This window comes from Zootermopsis nevadensis, unplaced genomic scaffold (assembly GCF_977971745.1).
Source record: "Zootermopsis nevadensis isolate Lab colony 2312 unplaced genomic scaffold, Znev_1.0 Znev_ptg000008l, whole genome shotgun sequence".
Lineage (NCBI taxonomy): Eukaryota > Metazoa > Arthropoda > Insecta > Blattodea > Termopsidae > Zootermopsis > Zootermopsis nevadensis.
The window spans coordinates 7406373-7433936 of NW_028259140.1; the positions used below are offsets into that span (position 1 = coordinate 7406373).

A 27564-nucleotide genomic window follows, 5' to 3' on the forward strand; every position below is an offset into this window, starting at 1 on the left:
CGAGATATGGAACGTCATGATTCAGTGACTGAGATTAACGTTTTCTAAAACACTTCACTTTGTATATATCGCCCTAAATTTTCACCTGAAGATGGAGACATCCAGTTTTAGAATACTGAGACGTTGGATAAAAATAAGAAAGAATTCAGCAATACTGATCGCAATAGATCATAGTCGCAAGGCTTCAGAATTGGATTCATCTGGATCATAATAGATTTCAAAGACATGTTAGTGCATCTTGTTCAGTAAAAGGATGGTCATTTCTTTGTTTGCTTATCAAGAATGTTCTTTCTCCAATAAGTTAGTTATTAATTCTTAAATAATTTGAGTTTGTCTCTCAAGAAACTGAATTTGCTGAGTGATTTAGCTCATGCGAATCGAATCGAATCTTGGCTGGGTTTAGGATATCGTGATTGAGTTTTCTAATGGTTTTACTCAGTACTAAGAAGGAAACGCCATGTAAATACTTAATGATCACTTTTTACCTCCAGAATCTTATGACATTTATGTCCGTCTTACAACTTATCAATCAAAAGGATGGTCTTCATGATAACAAAGTTGCTACACAGTACAGCATCATAAAATAATCGAACAACAAAATATAATGAATATTTCGCAAATCATTCTGCAACTGAATTCGCTAATAGATTACTTAACGATACTGAATCAGGTGTAGGGGTTATGTAGGATCTAATAAATGATGTGAAGCTGTGATCCGTGAAGGATTAGTAAGGAAGCATGAAGGTAATCTTTTGGTATATTTCTGGAGGAATACAGGGAAATCTCGACAAAACTCAGTCAGGATAGACAGTCGGTCCGAGATTCAAACCGGTTTAACTTGTAAATAACAGACTATTCCTTTGCCTAATGTATCTGGTGTTACTGCACAATTTGACTGGCATTTGTTCTTATACTATCGAAATTTCCTGTTGTTCACAGGTTATTTTAACAAACTTTACTAAAACAGTGATATTATTTTAACCTTCTATGAGAGCCACGTACTTCTAAATTAGTACACGATGCGGCTGAGGACGTGTAGGTCCATAACCAGATCAGAAACGTGGAAAACAGAAGAGACGAAATGATTTTATATAGGCCTATTAGGTGAGATTTTAACCTTTATAGACGCTATTTAAATTGTACTTGTATTTGTAGGCTGTACGTAAAATTTAAAAGACCAGCGTATGGCTGTGTAGGTCTGTAAAAGAGGACGAATTTTTAAGGAATTACATATACTAAAATTCTAAATTGTAACAAATAAGTTAACAGGATTTCCTTCTTGATCGTCTTCGTAAAGACGTGAGTAATTTCAACACAGATGAAACGCAAGTCTCTTACCAGAGGAACTGTATCATTTCCGTCAGCTTTTCCTTGTTCTAAATGTGCCATTTTCGTACCTGCTGACTGACGTATTTTGTGGTTAATTTTCTATGAATGTGGTCTGAAGTCTCTGTCAGCATTATTATTACAACATACTGGATTATAAGATAATACTAAGTCTTTCTGTGGCTTCATTCAGTCTTATCCAGGCTATTACAATTCCCGAGCCTGGATTAGATCGCTAGCTACGCTCCTCCGATAGGCGAACATGACTGTTAAAGATGGCTGTCTCCTGGGTTGTTGCACCGTGTAGTCGTAGAAACGAGCAGCGTTTGAGATGTGCTTACTGCCTCCATAATCAGGGCAATATTTCTACGGCTACATAGCGCAACACTCTAGAAAACCCACGGCCGTGAGAACCTGAAATATCGTTTAGATTGAGATATCTAAAAAAAGGTGTGTTGCAGAGAATATCAGACCTAAGAGATAGGAAGTAACAGAATGGCGGAGAAAATTGCATAATGAACTTATTGTATATTGTATAATGTTGCTAATTTGCACGGAAATAGGCATCTTGGGAGATTTAGGCAGGTTAATGTATGCCTAAAATGGATCTAAAAATAATAGGGTTTGTGGATGTCGACTGAATATGGCTCAGGTTAGTGTCCAGGAATGGGGTTTTTGGGCACGATAATGGGGGATTTCTTGGCCATCGTTTCAGTACTGACCCTGCTCTGTTGAGTTTATGTTCGTAACTGTAGGAAATCGGTAACAGTTGGTGGCGACAATTGTTGCAACATATGCATTATTCATCTCGGAGTAATAACCTGTCTTCAGTAGTAAGACGGGGATGTTCTGTGCTATTACAGAAGGAAGTTAGGCCTCGTGTTCTGAGTAGTGTTTTACTGGCAGATGACGCAGAATTGTGATATTGGATTGCAGTGGCGAGTACCACCGGAAATGTCTGTAAATCGCGGTTCGTTTGGCGAGTAATTAATTATGTCAGAGCTTTACTTGTACTACGTCTAGTTTCCAGTATTGTCTTCCTCCAGTTGTAGAGACTTCTTAAATCTTATCTTAATATACCATCCTGCTGTGTGTCAAAACTAATAGCAAAAATGCATGAAATATTTGTCTACATAACCTTTGTTTCATTATCTGCGCTATATGTTTCAATCCCGACTGGGGTATTTTCAGTCCTTTTCCTTAAGTGTGAGAATCCTCTTATGTAAGACGAATTAAATAATTATTTTTCATTCGATATTTTTGACACATCATTTGCTTAGTGTTCACAGTCAGAAACTATTTTCACTGCATTTCGTCGCATATCAACAGTCTCTAAAAATCGAAAGTTGAAGAACGTAACTAGTTCTATTATTTATTCCTGTATACATTTTGTAAAATGAACCTTTCTGTGGTACAATATATTAATGTCAATTGTAACTAACTGTAGAATAGTTGTTATATTAAAGTCGCCCTATAATTTCAGTGTATACTCCACAATACTAAATTTAATCAAAATCCATTTAGTAGTTTCACTGATTGAACATGCGTACGAAAAGACGAATAAACTAGTAAGCTAATGGATAAATTTACTTCGCATACTTCATGCAAAAAAGAAAGAAAGAAGGTGTCGGTCTCCGTCAGATCTAGCGGTCATAACCTCTAAACCTGCTATATCACCGAAGGGAAGTCCCGTAGAAAGACGTACACAAGACAGACTGTATCTTGCCAGACATGGAGCAACATCCTCAGATTCGTTACACAAGATTGCGCCTTGTTGTTCTCGTAATCCCGATATCTGGTGGAAAACATGGTACTACTGCACTGAAAGCCCTTTACTAGACCAGATCCTGAGTTCGATGAATTCAGTCCACTTTTGATATTATCTTCCCATCTACGCCTCTAATCTCTAAAATGGTCGTCCTTTCACTAGAATTTCTCATCTCCCCAATGTTTACTATATGCTCCGCTGAACTTTCCCTTCTTCATCCAAACAACGTTTGGTGACGAGTAGCGAATAAATAATGAATCTCTTCGTCTCCACCGTCCTGATCATTAGTGGGCATTGTATTCAGTTATTCTCCTCAGCGCTGTTCTCAAACATACTTAATCTGTCTGTATTCTCCGTTTATAGCAAGAAATCAAATTCCACGCTCATACAGAACACCAGGTAAAAATTATAGTACTGTATCTTTATATCTTTGGGATTTTACATGGTAGACGGGAAGATGGTTCTAAACTTTGCGAAGTGTGATGTAGCTTTTGGTTCCATGATAACTACTGTCTTGTACGAAACTGTTTCTACGAGCCACTTTTTTAACGATAAACTGTCATCTGCCCCTTTTCAAATTCAGACATTGTTCTTATAAACATCAATTGTACTCGGAATGAACAGACGACAACCGACCTTGATACTTTGAACAAGAGTCATAAGCAGTACAAAAAGGACTGTCTTGCGGATTCCTGTGGTAATAACATGCTAATTCCACTCAGATTAAGTTTTTGATGTTTTGTGTAAAGTTGTATTGGGTGAATTTAATTATACCAGAAACGCTTCGACTTACTACAAGTTTCGTATTTCCTCGTGTTGGAAAACTATTAGACTGTTATGATCTGGCAAACAGGTTGTAAAGTTCGGTATGTTAGTCACAAGACAGCAGGCGAACTACGAGAGATGTACAGTTGTTATTCCCCGCTTTTATGCAGGGGCGGAACGTATGTGACGCCAATGAGCGTCAACAGACATTACGGTGTGGCAGCTGACGAACGTATATGCGGTCTCGGCGTATTGTTGCGGTAAACGCCACATTTTTATTCTCCTTGAACAGCGCCACACTGCCTTTCCACCCTTAGAAGTTACCACGGCCGTCATTTTAATTGTTTTATAAAAAGAAGACGTACATTTTTATTGAGTACACCTCTCCATGAAGACGTATGTATTAGAGATTGGAAATATAGATCTATGCATTTCTCAAAGTTACATAGAGGGGAGGGGAGTGATTTAGCTTCATGCTCTGGCCTCTTTCATCCCGAGAATGGAGGTTTCGATAGGAGGTCTGGTAGACCCCAGAGACGGTCTGAATGTGGTGAAAACAGACACGCCTGTCCTTGCTGAGAATTGAACCAAGGTCGTGAAACCTCCAGCCTAATTAATGATTTGTATCGATTGACGATACTGCACAAAACCCTGACCCTCAGGAAAAAGCGCCTTCTTTCCTGTTGTTAAATGCTTCGTATGTACACGACAGCTAGAATACCCGAAGCAGGAAACCATTCAGGAATACCCTAAACCACACGAGTAAGCCACATCTCTAGTTAAAATGTGGTTTAGTATGTCCAAAGATTCCGTATATAAATAACTGGAAATATTAAATTATCCCGGAAGAAATCTGAAGGTTTCTGACAAGGGTGCATTGTAATATGTAAAATTGTTCTATTGGGCTTTATCCATTGTCTAAACCATAATATCAAAACTACAATGTTTCGGAAGCTACTTTCTGCTTCCGTCTTAAGATGAAAAGGGGGGAAATAGGACAGAAAACTTATCTTTTGTGACCCCTGGTTGAGCTAGCCTCAGACCTGGACGAGGTCTGAAGTCCAGGTCTGAGGCTAACTCATCCGAACAGATAAGTTTCTTATCCTCTTTCCCCCTTTTTACTTGAAGACGGAAGCAGAAAGCAGCTTCCGAAACGTTGTAGTTTTGTTATTATGGTTTAGACGATGGGTAAAGCCCAATAGAACAGTTTTACATATTACGTACATCCTCACAACAAATCTACCTAGCAGTGATTAGATTTACAGATAATTATTTGTAGAGTAAAACATGAAAAAGATAGGAAATCGGTCCTCGGAAAAATCTGTTTTACCCGTCGGTGAATCAGAGACGAGAACCACATGTTTAATATTACTGATTTTTTACATTTTGTTTACAACGTTTTGGAAACTGTATGTTTCCGTCCTCAGGTAAAAAAGGCAGGGCCGGTACGGCTAGATATATTAAAGAGCTAATTGCAACCACTGGGTCAGATCCTGGCACAGATCTGTTTAGGCTACACGCGTTGCAGATGTGCCAAAGAAGTTATCGAAATATTAAGGGGAATTAAAGGTATTGGGGCATTCAAATGGGTTTAAAACAAAGGGACACATGACACTTAACCCTTGCTTTAACATTAAATAACTCTATAGTTTGTACACAGTGTGTATGCCTTTTGTAGGTTTCATTGACTTCTGGGAATAAATAATATCCACCAACAGATTTTGGTAATGGAGAGGCGTTGTGTATTCTATGACGTAGGAACTGAATTTAGCTCGTTCTCTCTTTCGTTGTTCAAAGAGTTAAAGAATTTCTTAATATTTTGAGTGGCGAGGAAAAGGACTTATAATCTTATCTTACGAGCGGTGATAACATTTTGACGAGGATGAATAAAGTCTGAGCTCATTGTAGTTCTGTAATAACGCTATTCTTTTTAAACTGTTAGAACCAACTCCTGATTTTAGCCACCCGCACCTGGGATTGAAACAGAGAACTTCAGACTTCGAGTCCTTCACTCGCCTAATATCCGGGACACCAGATCATAATACAGAGAACTGATTACGTATGTTTGTAGTTCCGGCTCCGCCCAATGGAGTTACAGGCAGGACTTAACACACACACACACACATTTGAATACCATTCTGAAAGTGACATTCGGTGTAAGTTGTGATTATGTTCTCTAAATACGTGGAGCACAGTCCATTTTGATAAGCTGATAGTCGCTTATATAGTTAATAAATTATCCGCTTTTACGGAAGTCGATATTCATCCCCTTGAATTCAGTTCACATTGTATTTGTTCATTCATGTCATCATCCCTAACTGTATCGAGTTCGTTTTTCATACAAGAAAATAGTGATGAAGGAAAAATGAAGAACTAAGTTATGAAACCAGAAATAATACACAATCCGTCTACACACACTTTAAATTAATCTCTCAACTTTTAATCAAATGTTGGACAGTACATGCAATTGGTACGGACGTTTCATGCTCAAAATCTGTGAATTACTGATTGAGCTACCGCTGCTAACATGGTATTGCAAAGTATTGGTCTCATCAACAGTAGATGACAGTGTAGTCCGCAACTGACGCAACGTTTCCCTCCAACATAGGTGATCGTCATTTGTTCCTCAGCCATATTTTTTTGTAAAATGTGAAGTCTGAAATGTCTTCAGAAAGTTAACTGTTGTAAATACGAATCATAATGAATGGTGGAATTGTCATTGGTTGTTTCGACTAAGGAATGAATATTAATAAGAAAGGCAATTCTTAGGTAATGTTCATATATGCCTTCAAGTAAAGGGGCGGTTCTAATTGCTGTAACATTATACAAGAAAGGATCTTGAACCTGGTTTTGCATTGGTTAGCCTGCCATTGTAATAACTTACAGTTTGTCTGTAATATTTATGTTACTTATTAATGTAAGTAGGATGATTGAAGGAAGGTATTGTTTATTAACGTTGGCTGTTACTCTAAAATATTGAGGCAGCAATGATGCCCCCTTTAAAGGGTGGAAACATGTTCGATTGACGTAAAAAAAATTGTGTTGTAATGTGGTCTTGGCCCTCCTTACAATAAATCTGCAATATTTCAGCTGTGATATAATTTGTTGTTGAGATCAGAAATATAAATGTCCTTGCACAAATTTTCATATTTTTCTTCCAAGGGGCTATTATTTGTACAGATAATGACCAACATCATCATCATCATCTTCCTAACAAGGATTGGGTCCTTGCCCCGTCCCAAGGCAACTTGTCTTATTAGTCTTTTAGTTCCTTAGAGAAGCAGGCGACAAGCATGCTGCTTCGGCACAATTTCTACTCATTTCTGATTTGTTTGCTAGAGCCCTCTAGTAGCAAATCAGAAGAGACATGGGTGAGAAATGACCACTGAATTTTGCTTACGAAACATCTCGTTCATGCTCGTAAGGTTCTTTTATATGCTGCAAATCTATGACATGTGACCACCAGCTTCACTTTCCCTCCGAAGGAAGTCGTGTCTTGGGAAGGATACAGATGTTCCTTACTATGTACCATTGCTTGCATACTTTGCCCCTGTTATATTTTACAATATTGTATATATCAATTGTAAACTTCAGTCTACATTTGGGTAATCTTAATGAAGTGTGTTGAGAAATTTGAGGTTTGTATGACAAGATATTCTTTAAAGATTTCTGTCTTCTGGGTTGTTGCACTGTGTAGTCTGGTCGATGATGGTCTTTAATGATAAATGTAGGAAGGTAAGGTCAAAATATAAGGGATTTTTTTTCTTCCAGTATAAATTAAGAGGTCACTTTTTGGATTCACAGGATTTTACTAGTTGCTCATTGACAAAAATTTGCATAATGAGCCAGTCAGGTGAGCTGGACCCTGATATACCAGACCGTGAAACATGCCAGAAGTTGACAGAGCAGTTTGCAGAGGTAACAGGAACGGATGAAGCATGCGCTCAGTTCTATCTTCAGGACAGAAAATGGGATCTTGAAGTAAGATGATGTACGATTGATGCACTGTATGTTTTGTATGATTCTCAATAAACAGCTATTGTTTCCCTAACTGACATTAACCAATTGATCCTTATAGTGGAGACACTGTTTTTATTTGATGTACAGACTGAATTTTTAAATAACATTTCAGCAAACTTCTGCTTCAAAGGATGAAGCACAGATTAACATCAGGGAATGCATGCTTCCATTTTGTTTGGAATACGTTCATGTTGTAAAAACTTAGAGGTTACCACTACAGCGTCCTCCAGTTATACATTTTGATGGAAACAAATTTCTATATGTTGTGTCCATTGTTGATTATTTTACCACTACTATCATTCAGGTTACTTTAAAAAGCATATTGTGCTCCTCTGCCAAACTAAATCATGTTATGTTCCAGTTCTTTGGCAGTTTGACAAATTCAGTGATACATATTTTTTCTTGTGGCTTCCTTCACATTTTTTACCCAATGTGGCATGTGGTAAATTAGGGGAAAACAGTAACGATCAAATATCTGGTCGTCTCCTCGCACAATGGTCAGAAGTTTGAGCAATAACAGAAAATAACAGATTAGGAATTAAAGCTGTATAAATGTGTTCTCTGAGATCAATAGCAAAAGTTAACACTCTGGGATCAAATGATAAATAAGGATAGATTAATAATATTACAGGTAGGCTTTTGAAGTGAGGAAATAAATGTTGGGAATATTGTGGAAGAATGGAAATGGTTGTATCTTAAAGTGTTTTTTAATTAGTGTTCATGTTGGATAAAGTTAATGTTGGAAGACCAGACAGTAGATTGACAAGATTTTAATGAGAGCAGAGGACTTGATCTGTAAAGGTGATATGGTAAGAACTAGGCATTTTTCCCCACCTTGTAGCACTGCAGTTTGGGTTGAAAAATATCTTTTTTATTAACCATATTTTTTATGCTGTGTGCATCCTCCATTGGTGCAGGTAATGGAAACTACCTTGACACCATTCTTTTTTCATTGACATCATTTGTTTTATGCCTTTGGTAATATGTCACATTTCAATTCCATTTGCAGAGATCGGTAAACGCATTCTTTGAAGCTACTCAGAATGGTGGAGTAAGTTTTTTGACTGATGGAGATGAAGGAGAACTAGTTGTCAATGTCAAGTGAGTGATTGGATCTTTCAACACTGAATATATAGAATATAGTATATAAAACAAGAGGTAGATTGAATCTTATGAAATTTCCAAGCCATTGTCACTTCAAAATTATGCACCCTGTTCTCACAAATGAGGCTGTGATGACTAAATCATGGCAATACAATAATTACATCTGGTGTAGAGAGAGAGAGAAATTCTAAAAGATAATGATGGATTCTTTTCCTTTGCTCAGTTCTAATTTTGTTTTTCTTTAGATATTAATCTTTGAAAGCCGAGTGATAACTACATGTTCTGCACTCTGTATTTTGTATTTAAGGGTTGTGTATGGTTCTTAATATATACAGCATTAACCACTTGATCTTTTTAATGGTGGAGTGTGGTATTTTCTTTGTGGTATGGACTGAATTCTTAAATATTTTTTTACAGGAACTTCAGCTTCAAAGGGTAATTGTTATGTATTATATTTGATATTATTGTTTGTTTTGTAGCAAAGCTATGGTTAATGCATTAGGCCTCGACCAGGCTACAAGTGAGCCTCCTTCAAAGTTCAGTTTTATTTCATGGAACCTTGATGGTTTGGATGAACGCAACTTAAAGCGAAGAACCAAGGCTGTGTGCAAAATCATTTATATGTAAGTGTTTAGTATTATGTAATCAAGTGCATAGTGTTATAATAACAGTTAAAATAAGTGGTAATGCAAGTTATGAGGGTGCTGGGCTATTGTGAAATTTGAGGTTCTCTTGATGGCAAGTATCAAGATGGCTGTCTTTTGGGTGGTTATGACATGTAGTCTAGTAGAAGCTTACCAACATTTCAGAGGTGCATCCATCATGCCTTCTACCAGACTGACATAACCACCCAAAAGACAGCCATCTTAAAGTTAAGATATTGCTTGAAAGAATCAAATGTGATTATAGTTTTAGCTAACGTTGTATGTGCCACACTTCAACACACACATACATTGACTGTAAAATATAAAACTTGCTTCAGTTACAGATTATCCTTTTGTCATAAGTTTCAGAAAAATTGCATTTAACTACCCAGACCTTACTTTTAACTGTAATCTGAACTGTTGAAATTGCCCTTAAATAAACCACAAACAAAATAAATTAACCTGAGCGGTACAGACACCAACTTGTGTTGAAGAAATTTTGTTTATTTCAAGTTCATGTTCAGTATATGGAGTGTTTTGTTTGATAACTTAGGGAGAAACCAGATATAGTATTCTTGCAAGAGGTGATCCAAGAAACATTCTCCTACATTGAAAACAAGCTGCCAGAGTACATGTGCATTGCTGGCAACACAGATGGCTACTTCATTGCCACTCTTCTCCGCAGATTTACTGTGTATTATGATTCTCACAAGATCACGGAACATTCTGGCTCACTGATGATGAGAAATCTCCTCACTGTTGAGGTAATGAAATTCATGAGTCTGTTGCAAGTAACGTTTTACTTATTTGTACCTTCATTGAACATAAGCATGCAGTGGCTGGCTTTGTGTGTGGGAGATCTTGCATTGGATTGCAGGCACATCACGCTATTCTGACAGGTATTTTGTGGGTTTCCTCATTTGCTTATAAAAGGAATTGACCCTTAAAATAAAATGTTCTGCAGACACTTTTCCTTCTTCCTCCTCTTCTTTTACCAACTTTTACATTTTACGTGCGTTGATGGCCTGTAGACTTGTTTTATCAGATTTTTTTCCAGTTGTGGAAGTACAGAAAAGTTTCAAAATGTCAGGGATTATATTTTAGCTTGGTGCACCTCATAACAAAAAATATCTGTTGGATAATGAGAGAATGTTTAATGAATTTCTTAATTGCACTCTACTTTTCTCTGTCTTTGTGTTGAGGAATACTGAAACTTCATGAACTGATTTAAAACCCTCCTATGAAGTTGATTTGTATTTCAGGCACATATTGGCTCCTTGAAACTTCAACTTGTCAACACACACTTGGAGAGTACCAAGGATCATGCATCTGAGCGAATAAAGCAGTTGAAAGATTCGTTCAAGGTTGTACAAGATTTCGCAGAAGAGAATACAGTACTCCTATCTGGGGACATGAATCTCAGAGACAAAGAGGTGAAGAGTGATATAATTGCCGTATTATACGCCTAATTTCAGAGCAGGTGATATTTCAGGTTCTTAGGGTGGCAAGTATTATGGGCACAGAATGAGAAGTTGGCAAGATGCATAGGTCAGGTAGGAGGAACATTACGCTGCACTTTATCTTGTTTACTAGGTGCATGCATGAACACACATGTGGGTGACTTGGAGTGGGTTTATGTCTGTAAGACAGGAATAGTGTTATAAAACAGCATAGTGCACATGAACAGTCACCTTACTTTCCCAGTCACGTGTCTATTAATTTTTTAGACAAAAAAGTTCTGTGGCCAATATGTTTAGGGAACTGATGTTCAAAGAATTTCTAATGTATTATCATCCTAGTGGGTCCTTATTTTACAGCTGGAGCTTGCAGGAGGCATTCCACCAGGCATTGAAGACCTATGGATTTCATGTGGTTCACGTAAAGAATGTCAATATACATGGGATATGGTACGGAACTGCAATAAGGAAATGCCTGGCAGGTTCAAGCCTCGTTGTCGCTTTGACCGAGCATACATACGACATTCACATCCAAAAAGAGTTACACCAGTTCATTTTGGTTTGGTGGGGATAGAGAAAGTTACCAGCACTCAGTGTTTCCCAAGCGATCACTGGGGTCTGCACATACATTTCAAAATTGAAACATCTGATACTTGAGGTAAATGTTATGGTACAATAGTGGTACTGTGCATGTTTAAATAGTAGCCTACTTAGTTTACTTTTACACAGTTGCATTTTTAACCCTACTACTATTTGGACACAAGTGTTGAGTTGCAGATTCATCTGCGTCAGATTAAGGGCCAATGACATGATCTTGTGAACATGGCATTGAACCATCAGGTTCTATAAAAGGCATGGGATTTCTTGGCTAACTGAGCATATTATTAGTTTATTAAAAAATGATTGTTCTATTGAGTTTATAAATTAGTGTTCACTTCTGTCTTTGTGGTGTTGCAATGCGTGAATTTGAAAAGTTTACTAACTAGATTGCTTATGGAACCCGAAGGTTCATCACCAAATTAACCAAGGCCGTACACCAGTTCCTGTCCTGGGCTAACAAAATCCAGTTGCCTTCAACTCCTATATCCCATAGATCCCGCTTGATATTATTCTCCCATCTATGTCTAGGTCTCCACAGCAGTCTCTTCCCCTTAGGCTTCCCGACCAATACCCAGTGCACACCGCTTGCTGTATCCATGCGTGCCACATGCCCTGCCCATCTCATTCTTCTTGATTTAAATCACCCTGACAGTATTGGGGGAGGAGTACAAATTTTTAAGCTCATCATTATGCAGTTTTCTCCATACCCCATCCTCTTCTCTCCTGGGCCCAAATATCCTCCACAACACCATCCTCAAACACCTGCAATCTATGTTCCTCCCTCAGAGTGAGAGATCATGTTTCGAACTCATACAAAACAACAGGCAAAATTATTGTTTTGTATATTTTAATCTTTATTGAAAAGGTTACTAATGTAAGTAAAATATTTATGCTCTTATCATATTATCAAACAAAACATATAAGTTTTAAAAAATTATCTTATTCTGTCCCATCAGATATTGGTACTATAAGGATCATCAGGTGACAAGTCACTAGCATCTTATCATCCTGCTGCTATTGGAGACCTGGCCACTATTTACTTTTTCTGTGCTAGGCAATCCTGGTGTTTATGTTCATTGAATATATAAAAACAATTGGGATCATTATTTATATTAAATTCTTGCTTCATTATAAGTGAAAATGAGTTGTAAGTTCAGGAGTTCACCTCCCAGGTTATGTGAGAACCTTCTATGCTCTTTAAATTTGCTTTATTGGATAGAATTTTGTCCATAAGAATGTAAAGAGAATCTATTTCCTGAATGGATTGCCTTTGGGAAATATCTAGTTCAGATAATGCAGTCAGTGTAGAATAATTTTTTGTACATTGGTTATTCTTTGTAGTTTAATTTTTCTAGTGCGCTGATCTCCTGTGCAGATAACATTTATTTTTGAAGGAGTTGAATGGTACAAAGATTTCATTGATGTAAGAAGACCAATTTGTTTGTTTTGAAGATTGCTATAAGGTTATTTTTTTGTATCTTATAGTTGTGTTCTTGTATTTCCATCCTCAGATATATCATGTACTTAATGGTAATGCATGTATCTAGAATAAAAGTATGCCAAACACAGACGCTTGTAAAGATTTCTCTTGTGCATGAAGTGTCCAGTTATGTGACCAAGTGTAAAACAAATCAAGAACAAGCAAATGCATCCTTGGGGTTGACATTAAAAAGGTGTGTTCTGTTTACACAAGACACTCATTTGCTGCTTAGATGTATGCATTGTATTAAAAATGAAGCAGGCATCAGGTAAATGATAGGAGTTTGGACAGTGTTTGAGAAAATTGTTATATCTCTTTACGATACAAATGTTATCATGCTGCATGAAATTCTGGTAAGTGTGTCTGCAGGTAGGTGGCACTGCCAAAACCTGATTATTCCATATGAGATTATTTTGTGTGTATTCATGTTAATTGTGAATACCATAGTAGAAATGCTGAGAAAACTGCATCTATCGGTGATAGTACCGAGAACGAAGTCTTCATTCTGTTAGAATTATGGCATGTAGCAAATATGAATGGAACTCAGAACAGGTAGGGGCTACTCAGATGTGTGGCTGATATGAAGATTTTATAAAAATAGGATTCTCTTTTCTTTGTGGTTGTTTAAACCAGTGGTTTTCAACCATTTGCTGCTTGTGTCACACTAGGGATGTTAAGTTGTTTTGCAGCACACGAAAATTAGAATAGGGAACTAAAATTTCAGTACACTAATTTTTAAGTAATTTTTCACTGTCGCTGAAATTTCAAATAAGAATCATAACGTAAAATTATCATTTGTCACAACATTATCTCATGCAAGGCCATTCTGTATTGAGATAGGTGCTATCTTTGTTTTTGGCCATTATATAAAAGGACAGGAAAGGAACACATTAAAGGACTGGTGGTTGATTTCCTATCCAGTGGCTCTTTGTGCCATTCTTGGTAAAATGTACTGAATTAGTTTCCCTTTAATAATAATATAAACAGTGCATTGCAGTGGATATCACTCCTTCATAGGTTCCATTCTCAAACTTGAGACTGAATATTCTCACTAATATTTTCCGTGGCTTTCCTCAGCTAGGTAAATACCCAGAAACAGGCCACTAATATATACCCCACATTCTTTACAAATTCCTTTCAACCTAAGCATTCAACATAATATTATTACAACAGTGGACACATTTATTGGATTCGTTGATAATAAGATGTATTCAATATTTTATTGTATATGATTTACTAATTTTGTGAAGATTGTATTGACCATAATTAGTTTCTGCTTGGTTCTTGTCAATTTATATTTCATTAAAATTCAACATGATTAAGAAAGCTGAGGTCATTCTTTAAGTTTAGTTCAGAACTGTTACATTATTATTGTACTTATATAAATGTAAAAAGATACAGGGCATTTACAAAAGGCATGTAATATAAACATCAAAATTATATTACTGAGTAATTATCAAAGATATAGATTTAAATTGTAACATCACATTATCAAGTTGCATTATTAAAGTATGGGAACTCCTAATATTGCAGACATGTTTAGGTTAATAATTAACTGGCAGTGAGATGGCAGTGTATTTTATTTTTTTGCCTTATAAAGGCTAAACATAAAAAGTACTAGAACATGATGTTTCTTATCAATAAATCCATTCCAAGATGCATCAGAAAATTGTTTTGAAAGCTTCAGTTTCATGAAATACATTACACACCTGTGTTCCAATATAAAATTGTACAAGTAAGAGCATAACCCTATATTTATGTGTTGCTTACGTGTACCACATTAAATACAGTAATGTTGAAGTAGTTCGTGGCAGTGAATCAGTAGAAAAGCTGGTGGAATGAACATAGAAACTGCAGAGGTTTTGTTCCTTTAAAACAAAGCAATTTTAGTACAGTGTTGAAATGCACATGTTGCATTATTGCCTGTGTTTATCATGTGAAACTGTAATACTCATTGATGTTTCTTTTATGTAAAATGGTGATTGTTTGTTGAAAACATTCTTATATTATATTCATTTTACTCTTTAAAAATGCTAATTTTGCTACCTCAAATATCTATGCTTGGTCAGTCAGGTTAAAGTGGATGTTTGAAAGACAAGTTTCTATTTGTGCAAAGTCTTACTTCATATGTTGACAAAATATTTCTTCATAATTCTTTAGAACTAACAAATCTTAAAAGCGTTTATTATACAACTGAAGCAATTAGTACCTGAAAAGAATGTTTTTGTTTCTGAAATGGCAAACTTTAATAAGCTATTATGTCATTCTGCTATTCATGAAAAATGTCATTCTGGTGCTCAATAATTTTAAATTCATGCAACTAAAAGTAATTTTAACTTTCAATTTTTATCTGACAGAGAGCAAAACAAACACATTAAATGTGCAGAATGGTTTTTCTGTTTCACAGATAAGAGATTTCAGGTTGCCCATGATGGTGTTGAATTATGCTGCAGGCCTGAGTACAATATGCTGTTTTAAAATGAAAAGAATATGCATATTTTTGAGGATACTAAGACTGTTTGTTAATAAATAATATATTTACTACAAGACATAAAAATTCAGACTAAAAAATGGCCTTTTTCACTTCCTCTTTAAAGTTATCTGTCTGTTGACACTCATAACACACTTAGAAGACAAGTAATTTTTGAAAGTATCTTTTAACCATTGCGATGACTGAAACGGGAATCACGATTTTGGAGTCCAGGTTGCGTACGAAGTGGTTGTATGTTTTCCCCTGTATCAGGAATATTGAGACGACTTTCTCGCCTGTGTCTGATGCAAACTGTGCAGCGACTTACACGTGTTTCAAGACTTCCAGCTTTAAGTGTTTGTTGTCTTGGTCTTCGGAACATTTCCCGATCTTCTATGGTAGCTAGCCAATAGGAATAAGCTGTTGTAAAGTAGTTACAGCGACCTATGCCATGGCACTCTATGAAAGGTGTAGATCGGAAGTTCTCGAGGCATGAACCAGGTGAAACAAGAGACTGACCACTGCCCTCAGCTCCAGCATCTGTGTGCTGTAATTGAGGAATTAAAAGTACTGTAGTATGTTCTGATAACAATAGTTCCATAATCATAGACTTAAATAAAACAATTTTATTCTTAATAAAAATGTTAAAGTTCCTCATTATTTGGAATCTTTAATTGTTTACTACTGTTTTCTTGGTTCCAAATATAATAGTTTCATGAGAACAGTGTTTTCAGTCAGTTGTAACTTATGTTATTCCTTGAAAGTAAGGAACCGTATTTACACACATCCAAAACTGGCAATATTATTGTTTCTGTTTCCAGATCTTCACCATTTGATGAAGTGGCTGGGGTGGTGGCAGTGTACAAACTGAATAAGTAGTTTCAGAATTTATTTAAAAGTAATATATAGATATATATATAAAATTACTTTATAGCATTCCAAAATATTGTGTCACATTAAAATTAATAGAATAATTATGCTTCCTTACCATCAGGAAACTGAAGCCCCTCCAGAGTGGATCCCAGCCATCAGGACAGTCAGGCAGTTGTATTGACTGACTATGCACTGTAATCACTCGAGTTGGTGCTTCACACACAGTGCACCTGTTCAGAAAGTAGCCACTTTTATTCAGGATTCCTTCACCTCAGAGAATTTATGGCTGGTTTTGCGGAAGTCTGGGAAATATCTGGATTTTTAGGCTGTAAGTGTTCTGTCATTACTTTCTTTTCCTGTGTTTACTAGTTTAGTTTCCGAACTCTGTGAGGAAGACTTAGTTCATAGTATCATGTCCATGCATAAGTTTGTGTTTTTTTTTTAACAATAACCTTACTGAAAGCAATTCACACTCATAAAATGTATACTGCATCATATTTTACCTTGATATGTATTGCCTCAGGTCGTTTGCTCCAATTGGCGTCATCATTGCAGGCATAGGATAATCTGTGCTCAACCAGTAACTATAGTCATTTCTGCTTGAGTAGTCACAAACATTGTTGATATTGCAGAACATGAAAGGCATTGTGGAGAACCTCTGTAAACAGCTTCCAGGTGCCCCTATGAAATGACCACATCAAAGACGTCATATAAGTAACACAAAAAATGCTGTTTTTTTTTAATTTGTGCCAAAGTCTATTTTGATTGGTTTTGCTAATCTTTTCTCCCAAACTAAATAAGGCAGAAGAATAGTTGAAAAGGAATGGTATAAGGAAGTATCGTACATATGCCATCATGTTTTAAGTGTTAAAGAAATGTGGAAAGATTTGAGTTCATGAGTTTCCAAAGCTGAATATTTGTTTTTATAAGTGTTCCAAAACTTTTAATATCTGACAGTAGAGAGAATTTTTTTTCTGTACACTTTTAATTTTAATTATAAAAGTGAAAAATGGAAGAGAACAATATTATTAGTTTCTTTAATATAAGAGCATTTTTTGAGTTCATAATGTTGGTCACAGGGCACAAAATATATCTCCTTAACTTCTAACCCATATGAGACAACAGAGAGAATAATAGTGCTTAAATAAGTGGATGATAGATTGCAACTTGAAATTCTGAATTAGCAAAAATGGCAGCATGCAGCAGATGACTTTAAATGAAACAGATGTAAATGTTTGTCATCCTAGAAAAAGTAATGGGCCAAACTTTATAACTATAGAATTACATCAGTGAAAATGTTTGGCTGTTTAAATTCCAAAGTCAGAAAATAAAATTTTAAGTGTAGGTTGACATATTCTAGTCCTATAATGAATTTAATATTGAAATACAAAACAGAGAGGTGGTATATACCCAGATCTTGGCCATGTGCCTTGGCATTGCCCAGAAAATGTAGGAGAGAGAAACCATTCCACAGCCTGATTGTTCCTCTAGGACAGGCTGGTGTCTGTGTAGTCTGCGAATGTCTTGTAAAGAAAAAGCCTCGGCTCTTGGGAGGAGGTCCTGGTGGTGCTGGGTCACCTCTAGAACCAGCAAAACCTATAAAGAAGGAATTTATATCAACTAAAATCACTGCCTTTTTACTTTCCGTTTGAATATTAAAGATTGCTGCATAAAGTGGCTGAAGTTGTAAACCTTCATCTCATTATTATTATTGTTGTCGTCGTCCTCTTCCTTCTCATTCTTCTAGTGACAGGAAAACGAGTACTATTCCATCTAGATTGAGTGAGAAACCTTTAGACAATAGATTAGCATTGAAACAATAAGCCTTCTTAATCTCATTCAGCTAGTTTCTGGTTTGAATCTCAACCAAATTTTCCTCAGTTTCTCTAGGCAAATACTGGAATAGTACCTTAAAATAGACTGTTCCTGCTTCTGTCCCAGTCATTTTAATTTCATGAAACTCAGTCATCTTTAATACTAAATAACCATTGCAGTTGATTCTTCTATTTCTTCTTACATCATTTCTGTTTTATATAGGTTGATGGATGAAAAGTTTGATTTCTAGCTATACCTTTGCTCTCTTCTTGATACGTTCAAGTACCTAGCTGAACCACCATGAGTTTCTTTCCTTTAAATCTGACCAGCAGTCTGTATACAGCACATTTAAATTTAGTAGGATCTATGTCATGAACAAGTACCAAGAAATTTGGGGAAATATTGAAGCATAAAAACTGAGAACTGCAAGAAAAGATAAATTATATAAAATTTTTATTGTACAAGTATCAAGGGAAGAGACCACTTGGCAGACTTGCACATAGATGGAAAAATTATATTAAAATGAATCAAAGAAAAATAGATTGTAAAGATTTGAACTGGATTTAAATGGCAGCAGAAATTTTTTAAAGTTGAAATTTATGATCATGGTGATGATGAACCATCGGGTTCCATAACCAGAAATCCCTTTATGCACTGAGTAAATATTGATTGCTCAAGGGAGGTGCTGTACCATGGAGTTAGTTACTGTAGAAATAAGAACAAAAATTTAAAAGTGCCGTAAGACAAAACAGAGATTCATTAAAAGTAGCAAGCACAGATACATAATAAAGTTCACCTGGGAGTCCTTTGTTCCCTGTAGCCCCAGGCCTGCCTGAAAACCCTGGTTGACCCTTTGGACCTGGAAACCCAGGTAGACCAGGACGTCCTGATATCCCATCATCTCCCTTAAAACCTGTAAGTCCATCGCGTCCGGGTTTTCCCATTGGCCCCTGGCCACCATTAAATCCTGGAACAAAATATTAGTTTTAAAAGTCTTGTCAATATAATAAAAACAGACAAGAAAGCTAGTGCAGTGATGCCAACACAACAAGCAACACAATAATTATGTGACAAACTCACTGAGGTAAATAAATAATTCCAGTGAAATTCCCATGAAATAAATGCAAAGTTTATTAACATTTAAAATTTATTAGATGCTTTCCATTCCTAATTCAGTCATCTTTCTTTATATATACATTATGAAACAAGTAAAGCTAAAAATACATTAATACTGGTATGCCACAAAATAGAAAGCGATGACAGCAGAATGTATTGAAACCAACATTTTTTTTCCTTCCATCTTTTGGCATGCATATAGTTATATGCAATAGAAAATGTGTTTCTTTGTAGGTCTATATACATGATTGAATCATGACAGACCCGGCACAGCTGCTTCTGTTGGTTCATTGGATTAGAATTCATATGCCGAAACACAGAACATTTGGAAGAACTGGAAAATGATGTTTTTATGATGATAATACATGGTTTGTTTTACTGACAGGCTTAATCTGCATTGGTAATCAAAGATGAAAGAAATTTCTGGTTTAAAAAAGTGCTGAGCACACAAGTGAACCTCCAAAAAGTCTCGAAAGTCTGAATGCATAAACTAAATCATGTTGTTTGTACCCATTTTGAAGAAATGGTCACTGTATAAACACATGGGAGTGTAAAAAACAACTAACCTGGAACACCAGGTGGACCTGCATCACCAGGAATACCACGCACAGTTTTACTGGGAGGAAACGAGTGGCCATGATCACCTTTCTCTCCCTGCAAGACATACGTTTCAATAAAACATTGTTACAAGAGATGAAGACCTAACACGAAAAGAGTTTGGAAATAAAAGTTTAACAACCACAGAATTTACTTACCAGACAAGCGGAAGAGGATAAAACTGACACTAAAATGCAATATCTTTGTAGGATTAAAATCTATGCCCTTAGTGTGTCAGGCCTATCAGTACACTGTTACTATGCTGCAATAATTTCAAACAATTATTTCATTCATTCAGACACCATTTTGGAGACCTAAGCATGGATAGATGGTATTAAAATGGAATTTTAAAGAATTAGGGTATGGAGATGTAGACTGAATTCATCTGGCTCAGGATAGAAGCTGGTGGCAGGCTCTTGTGAACATGGAAATGGATGAGATTTCAGGTTCTTATGGTGGTGGATATGAAGTTGGTTGTCTTCTGGGTTGTTGCGTTGTGCAGTCTGGTGGACGTTTCCGACGTTTCAGGGGTGTTTGCTGCCTCAATCTTCAGGGTAGTGACAGCCATCTTCATGGAAATTAACTTTTAGGTTGTAGGATTTGAGGTTTACACAGCGCAGAGTCTGAAGATGGCTGTCTTCTGGGTTGTTGCGCCATGTAGTCTGGTGGAAGTTTATCTCTACCAGACTGCACAGCTCAATAACCCAGATGACAGCCATCTTCAACTTTTAAATTCCATAAAACTGGATAATTTCTTGATTAGCTGAACAACTCATAGCTTCTAAAGGTCTATGCACCATACAGTTAGTTTATTTATATATTCATTATTCACTTACCCTGTGACCAGATAGACCTGGCAGTCCTGTTGCACCATTAATACCTGGCAGTCCTCTCTCTCCTTTCCTGCCTGCATATCCTGGAAGCCCTTTCACTCCTGAATCTCCTTGAATTCCCTTTGGTCCTGGAATTCCCTCTAACCCAGGAGGCCCAGGATTTCCAGCCACACCCTTAAAGCTGAATAATATAAATACTCAAAAATGTTGTAATCGTTTTTGCAATTCACCTCAGGTCCAAGTAGTATATAGGAATTTGTTTATCCCACAGGTCTCATTAAATCAATCACAGGAAACCATCAATTTAATGGATTAATAGGAAGGAAGGGGTGTCCAGTAATGTTGATTATCCATTAAACTGCACAGCTGTCTTTACAATGTCAGTAATACACCCACAGACCATAATTTTCATTAGGAACACCATTAAACAGATCAGCAATATGAACTGAACACCTACAATGACACAAGATTCTGTAAAACACTAAAGTGTAAAGAGATAATTGGCAAAAATAAAATCCAAATTATCTTCACATACCTCTTATGGTTGACAGAAGAGTTTATGTTTATGAATCACAAAATAAAAGGGTGGTACATACAACATGGGCAGTGGGGTAAAGAAATGCATATAAAGTTTTGGTAGGAATACCTCAAGGAGGAGATGTGAATGTGGATGGGAAAAATGCTAAATGGATCATGGAGAAATAAAATGTGGAGATAAGAACTGGATTGTGTACGGTCCAGTGACAGGCTGTTGTGAGTGCCATGTTGAATATTTGAATCTCATATAAACATCCAAATAACAGACAACTGTTTTAAGAAAACCCTGAATCATACTGTGCTGTTTACTGTACCTTAATGCTGGCAGTCCTGGTGAGCCACGAATTCCTTGGGGACCTAGAATGCCATTCTCTCCATCAAGTCCTGGTATCCCTGGATTTCCTTGCCTTCCTGGCAACCCAGGCGATCCTTTGGAATAATGAATACATTACAATATCAATATCCAAAATAATATTACTTATTATTACATGTTTTAGAATGTCCCATTGGGTAATTATTTTTCCAAAAAAGCAGTTATGCAACAAAGATCAGGTGACATTGGTCGGTCTGCGAACTCTGTGAGCCTAAAATATATGTACTATTGATTGAAGTTTGTTATATGTTATTAACTGCCATCCTTTACAGGACAGTGGTTATTTTAATATATTCACTGTCAAAAATGGCAGCTGTTACTCAAGCAAACACAATCTCTCAAAAGTTTTAGTTCAGTCATCAAAATCCTTTTCTTCTTTTCTGCCAGATATCTAAATATCACAAAATTTTCATTTTGTGGAAATATGTACTAGTTTTTACATTCAGTAGGAGGCTGTTTCTTTTCTTAATTTGAAACTCTGGATTATATTTTTTGAATGGCTGTTTGGTCCATGGGACTAGATTAGCATTCAAATGCCTGGCATTGAATGGGAATAAGTATCATAAAATTGTAACTGTGACTAGGACAATACTTCTTCAGCTTTAGTTTGTGCCATAAATCTAAATGCTTTAGATAAGAAAATAATATATCAAGTTCCTGAGAAGACATAGAAGATATATTCATTAGACTCAAGGAATTTTACCATTGTACACATATACAGATCTTCCACAATCTTGATTCCATCCATTAAATAAAATGGTTTACCTGGAAGACCTGGTATTCCTTTAGGACCATGGATTACACCACCGGGTCGTCCTGGTATTCCATTTGGCCCATCAGGCCCGTACACACCAGGAGCCCCCTTCTGACCTGGTCTCCCTGGTCTTCCTGGGTGTCCATTAAAACCAGCTCTTCCCTTTTCACCAGGTTCAGCATCTGAACCTGGTAATCCTGAGGAATTTGAGAGGTAATTTCAAATAAGATCTATAAATGAATGAAGACTATTGCTTTCTTATTTTTAATTCTGTGTGAATGAAAGTAACCCAAAAAGAATGTTAACTCACATACTGTTTGCAGCTATAATGCTCATATACTTTTGCTAGTTTTAATACATCTTAAACTTCCTGGTGTCTTTAGTTATTCAGAAAAGTGAATGTGTTTGGTATTTCAGTTAAAATGTAAAATAATACTGACTGTGCATCAAAGAAGACTACTTAGTCACCATAAAAGCTTCATATCTTAAATATGGAAATCTGTTTATTCATAATTCAAATAAAGACAGTCCTGCCACCATTGTGAATATAATACTATCAAATGTAGCACAGAACTACAGCTACATTTTGCAGACTTCATAGCTGAGACACTAAATGAAATGCTTTACCTGGTAGACCAGCAGGACCGGGTTCTCCTGGGTAACCTGGGCTTCCACCAATTCCTGTAAATCCTTGGAGCCCTGGAGTACCAATTTCACCAAGTGGCCCCTAGCAAATACGTTTTGTAATTTTTATCCAGAAATGAGAAACTGTGTACATGTCTGTTAAAAATATTAATGGGAAATTGAATAGAATCCTCAAATGAAATAATATACAAAACATTTTTAGATGCTTTAAGCAAACTGACTGGCATATTTTCAGATTGTCTACCAAAAATTAGGTTAACCTTTTGAAGCTAACGCTCATCTAAGTACTGTTTAAAATTTCAGTTCCTGCTGCAAAGAAAACACAACACTTCTCCATTACAAAAAATAAATTTGTTAATACTGGTTAGGGAAATAATTGCTGTTTATTCTGAGAATAATATGAAACACATAAATGCACTTTGTGGGTAAAATGCAGAGTTATAGACTGTTAAGTAGATGGTATAATTAATTACTACTGGGCTTTGAAGAATTAAGTTTCTTTAAGTTTATGTTTGATTTAATATGTTGACAGTGTTGGTAGTTTAGACTTTAATGAACAATTACATTTGCAGTTTTAAATTTAGAGGACTCCAAGGTAGTACAGTTAACTTCACTTCAAACTCATTTATCAACCAACTTGTAGTTTTAAATTCTGAGGAATCTTTATATCTATTGATTTTTTACATACATATGAAAGAAGTGTATGTTTATTAAGTTACTCCTTGGCTGCTTGACTGTTCTTAACATACCACTTTCCCAGGCAGTCCAGGTACACCAGGTTCACCCCGTATGCCTTGGTAGCCCTTTAGTCCATGCAGGCCTGGTACTCCAGATTCACCCTTGGAGCCAGGTGCATACTGGGTATACCCAGGTTCTCCAATCAGGCCCTTGGGCCCTTCTGAACCTTGCACACCTCGGCCTCCTGTTGGTCCAGGATCCCCTGGCAGTCCTGCATGACATTACAACTGTATCATGATCTCAAGAATGGTGAAATTCTTTTATATGCTTCTGCTGGAAACTGAAAATTCAAAACACTCTCAATTAGGAATTAATGTTTCCTGTCATGGGGACTTTATGATCTAGATTTGAGGCACTTCCTTTCAAATGGCCTTGGGTTTGAGACAACCGAAATCTGCTGAGGACTTCTTCACTTTCCTTCTCTATCCCTCCCTTTATATAACAGGAACTCAATAAATAAAAGAAAATCTGAGCCAACCTTAAGCTGTAGGATCCCTCTATTAGCAATTGTCTTCATCATCTGTCAGTGTTGGTGAACAGAATCCTGCCTTTTCGACACTCCTATCTCAGAAGTGGATATTTCCTTTCTTTTCATGCAGGTAAAGCTCAGATAGGTCAAAGAACAGTAACTGAAGGCATAAAATTAAATAAGTATAAAGTGCTGTTTCCATCATTCAGTAACATTAATTACGATGTTACTAAATATGTTTAGTTCTCAGAAGTGGCATGTTGCTATAGGCCTGTCTACTTTCTTCTCCTGCTTTACACACTGTATTTACAAATTATGTAGGAATCCTGTATTCCTTTGCTAATTCAACTGAGTGCAAGGAAATATAGTTACCTGGTCTGCCAAATATTCCAGGTTCTCCTTCACTGCCTCTCCCTCCTTTGGGTCCAGGTAGACCAGACAGACCTGGGTTTCCAGAAAGACCCTTAATTCCTGGAATTCCATTTTGACCCTTAAATCCACTGTATCCTGGTAAGCCTCTGTCACCAACTGCTCCTTTTGGTCCTTCTAAACCTATATCACCAGCTTGACCCTGAAATCATAATCGTTATAAATACAACTGTTTACATTACTGACCGAGAGGTACTTTAATATTTCCTATCAACTGATATGGATATTTAGTAAAAGTAGCTGCACATACACTCAAATTCCGTTATATACCTGACATTTGTTAAATACAAATAAAAAACCAAACTGATACAAATCAATTTTTATTTATTTCAATTTCAGCATTATTTACTGCAGTCATTCATTCACCATATAAATCAAAAAATTTTGATGTTGCAACTCCACAAGCCAAAATACCAAAGTTTTTCTACAAGAAATGTAATTACTTGTATTAAATATGCAAAGATTTAAAGGTCATTTTATTTTTAATGTAGAGTTTTTAAGTTTAATGTAGTAAAATATTATTCTACATGGCAGCTCAAGATTGCATCATCTGATCTGTTACTACCACAAAAAATAAATTTAAATAGCATGGCAGAGGAGTAAGTATCATGATTAGAACTCACGTCCAGTCCTGGAAGACCACGATTTCCGTTGAATCCATATTCACCCTTTTGTCCAGCTTCTCCCTGAATGCCATTAATAATCCTACCAGGTTCTCCAGGCTCTCCTTGGAGACCGTCCAAACCAGGCAAACCATCAATTCCTGGTTCCCCTCTTAAACCTGAAATATTGCACAGCTATGCAGAAGAATTACTTGGAAAGAGTGTATAAGCTGTTACATAGTCAATAAATGTTAAGATACATTTTGCCCAAGTCTTTCAAGTATGCTTATGAGCCAGAATAGCTCAGTCATTATAGTGACAAGCTACAGGCTGGACGACTGGGGTTCGATCCCTGACGGGGACAGAGGATTTTTCCTCTAGCCTCTGCATCCAGACCGGCTCTGGGGCCCACCCAGTCTCCTATCCAATGGGTACTGGGGTCCTTTCCTGGGGGTAAAGTATGGCTGGGGCATGATGCTGACCACTCACCCCCATCTAGTACCGAGGTTATTTTTAAAAATTTAGTGCATGGCAATATTTTTTCTCACCTGGTTCACCTGATTCTCCTTTGGGACCACTGAATGATGATTCTCCTGGGAGTCCCTCCATTCCTGGAGGACCTGGATCACCATGTGGACCCTGAAGGAATGCAATACATCTAAATCATGACACTATAAGAATATAAATCTGTTGAGTCTGTAGCACAAAGTTTTTAAATTTTGATTCATATGCATATACAGTGAAACAAGGTGAAGGAAAAAAGTAGAAGAAACAACTTAATTTGTTGTTTATGTGATATCAGAAATAGTGATTCCCTGCAATAAGTTACACAATTATCTTCAAAGTCCAGCTAGCAGCCTTATAGTATGGGGGTTTAAATCCTCATTCCTGTATGATAATGGTTAAATTATTATTTTATCTGTATGTACCTGAAGTCCAGTCTGTCCTCTGAAGCCTGGATTTCCTTGTGGTCCAAAATCACCTCTCCCACCCTTGATGCCAGGAGGTCCAGGCAATCCAGATCTTCCTGGAGGACCAAGAGGGCCTGGAACAATAATTAAAGTGTTTGTAGCAGTCTCTTGCAAACTAAATCACTCTGTGGTGCGGAGACCTTCTTGAGAAGTTAATAGATGCTCTAGTAGTCAAGAAATTCCCTCCACTTTATGGGAGCAGAAGGTTCATTAACTCTGTTGGGTCTAAAATATGGCAAGAAACCTCATAAATCAAATGGTTAATTACACAGTATGCATGAATTATATACATTTAACTTACCTGGGATACCAATTGACCCTTGATCACCAGGGAGACCAGGCAATCCAGGAATCCCCATGCGTCCACCTATTCCATCGAATCCGTGTGGTCCTTGTTCTCCATCAATTCCCCTACGGCCCAATTGTCCAATCTCTCCCTTCAAGCCCTTCAGTCCAGGTAGACCATTAGGCCCATCCTCTCCTAGAAGCAAATACATCACATCCAATTAGCAATCAATAAATCTTCACAGCAGAAAGGATATATCTTAGAAGTATGTAACATGAACAGATGTTTATTTTAAACTGTAACTAAATTACCAGCCAAACAACAGGGTTTTTGATTTATTTAGTGATTGTCATGTGATATGATTATTATGAACAATGGAGGTTATGGAGGGAAGCGGTCATAGCCTGTTTTAAGATTCTATTACATTTGCATGGAGGGGATTAAAAATGTTGTAGCCATTTCTTTTTGATAACACTTTCATTATCATATTCATGTCTGTTATTCCTAATTCTTCTCTAACATCTTCATTAGATTTGTGATCAGTCTTTCTGGTTCTTGAAGCTGCTCTGAGGAAATGCTTTTGTCTCAGTTCTTCTCATCTGTTCTTTCATTAACACGAAGCATTCAGACCTGTATAGAAGCATAGGTATGGCATAAAAATAATCCACTGAATTATGTATGTGTTATTTCTCATTCAGTGCCAAATAGGATGTCCAAGGAAAAAATTGGGGATTTTGGTTGTAAATATGTTTACTACATTAACACATAATGTTGCATACAATAAAAACTACTTGCCAACTTGCAGCAATGGATTAAAGCTTCTGTCACTGCTGTACCTCTGAATAAGCTGGCTGAGGTGAGGACTAAAGTGGAATATCATTATGACATATGC

The 27564-nt window shown here is 36.6% G+C and overlaps 2 protein-coding genes across 6 annotated transcripts in view; one reads left to right on the forward strand and one right to left on the reverse strand.

The window, feature by feature from the left end:
• Positions 1-1043: 1043 nt before the first annotated feature.
• On the forward strand, positions 1044-18204 carry LOC110829803 (tyrosyl-DNA phosphodiesterase 2). 5 transcript variants are annotated; one of them, XM_022063905.2, is made up of 8 exons: positions 1044-1104; positions 7664-7840; positions 8889-8980; positions 9463-9606; positions 10181-10391; positions 10890-11060; positions 11445-11742; positions 12641-13252. In XM_022063905.2, exons 2-7 carry the CDS (start codon positions 7700-7702, stop codon positions 11739-11741), a joined length of 1056 nt encoding a protein of 351 aa, XP_021919597.1. In that variant the 5' UTR covers positions 1044-1104; positions 7664-7699; the 3' UTR covers position 11742; positions 12641-13252. The 5 variants fall into 5 exon arrangements, with proteins under 5 accessions (XP_021919597.1, XP_021919596.1, XP_021919595.1 ...); XM_022063904.2 differs by lacking the exon at positions 1044-1104 and adding an exon at positions 6461-6717; XM_022063903.2 differs by lacking the exon at positions 1044-1104 and adding an exon at positions 6462-6628.
• The window catches only part of LOC110829801 (uncharacterized), a 66568-nt gene continuing 53730 nt past the window's right edge, over positions 14727-27564 (reverse strand). Inside the window, exons 19-34 of the mRNA XM_022063896.2 lie at positions 26688-26867; positions 26345-26460; positions 25964-26054; positions 25437-25594; positions 24757-24955; positions 23927-24126; positions 23160-23259; positions 22544-22729; positions 21720-21834; positions 20872-21049; positions 20005-20092; positions 19119-19289; positions 17918-18103; positions 17011-17188; positions 16623-16737; positions 14727-16181 (exon numbers count right to left, since the gene is read on the reverse strand). Coding sequence (XP_021919588.1) covers positions 15822-16181; positions 16623-16737; positions 17011-17188; positions 17918-18103; positions 19119-19289; positions 20005-20092; positions 20872-21049; positions 21720-21834; positions 22544-22729; positions 23160-23259; positions 23927-24126; positions 24757-24955; positions 25437-25594; positions 25964-26054; positions 26345-26460; positions 26688-26867 — 2621 coding nt within the window. The 3' untranslated portion in view covers positions 14727-15821. The remainder of the gene's footprint in view (positions 16182-16622; positions 16738-17010; positions 17189-17917; positions 18104-19118; positions 19290-20004; positions 20093-20871; positions 21050-21719; positions 21835-22543; positions 22730-23159; positions 23260-23926; positions 24127-24756; positions 24956-25436; positions 25595-25963; positions 26055-26344; positions 26461-26687; positions 26868-27564) is intronic.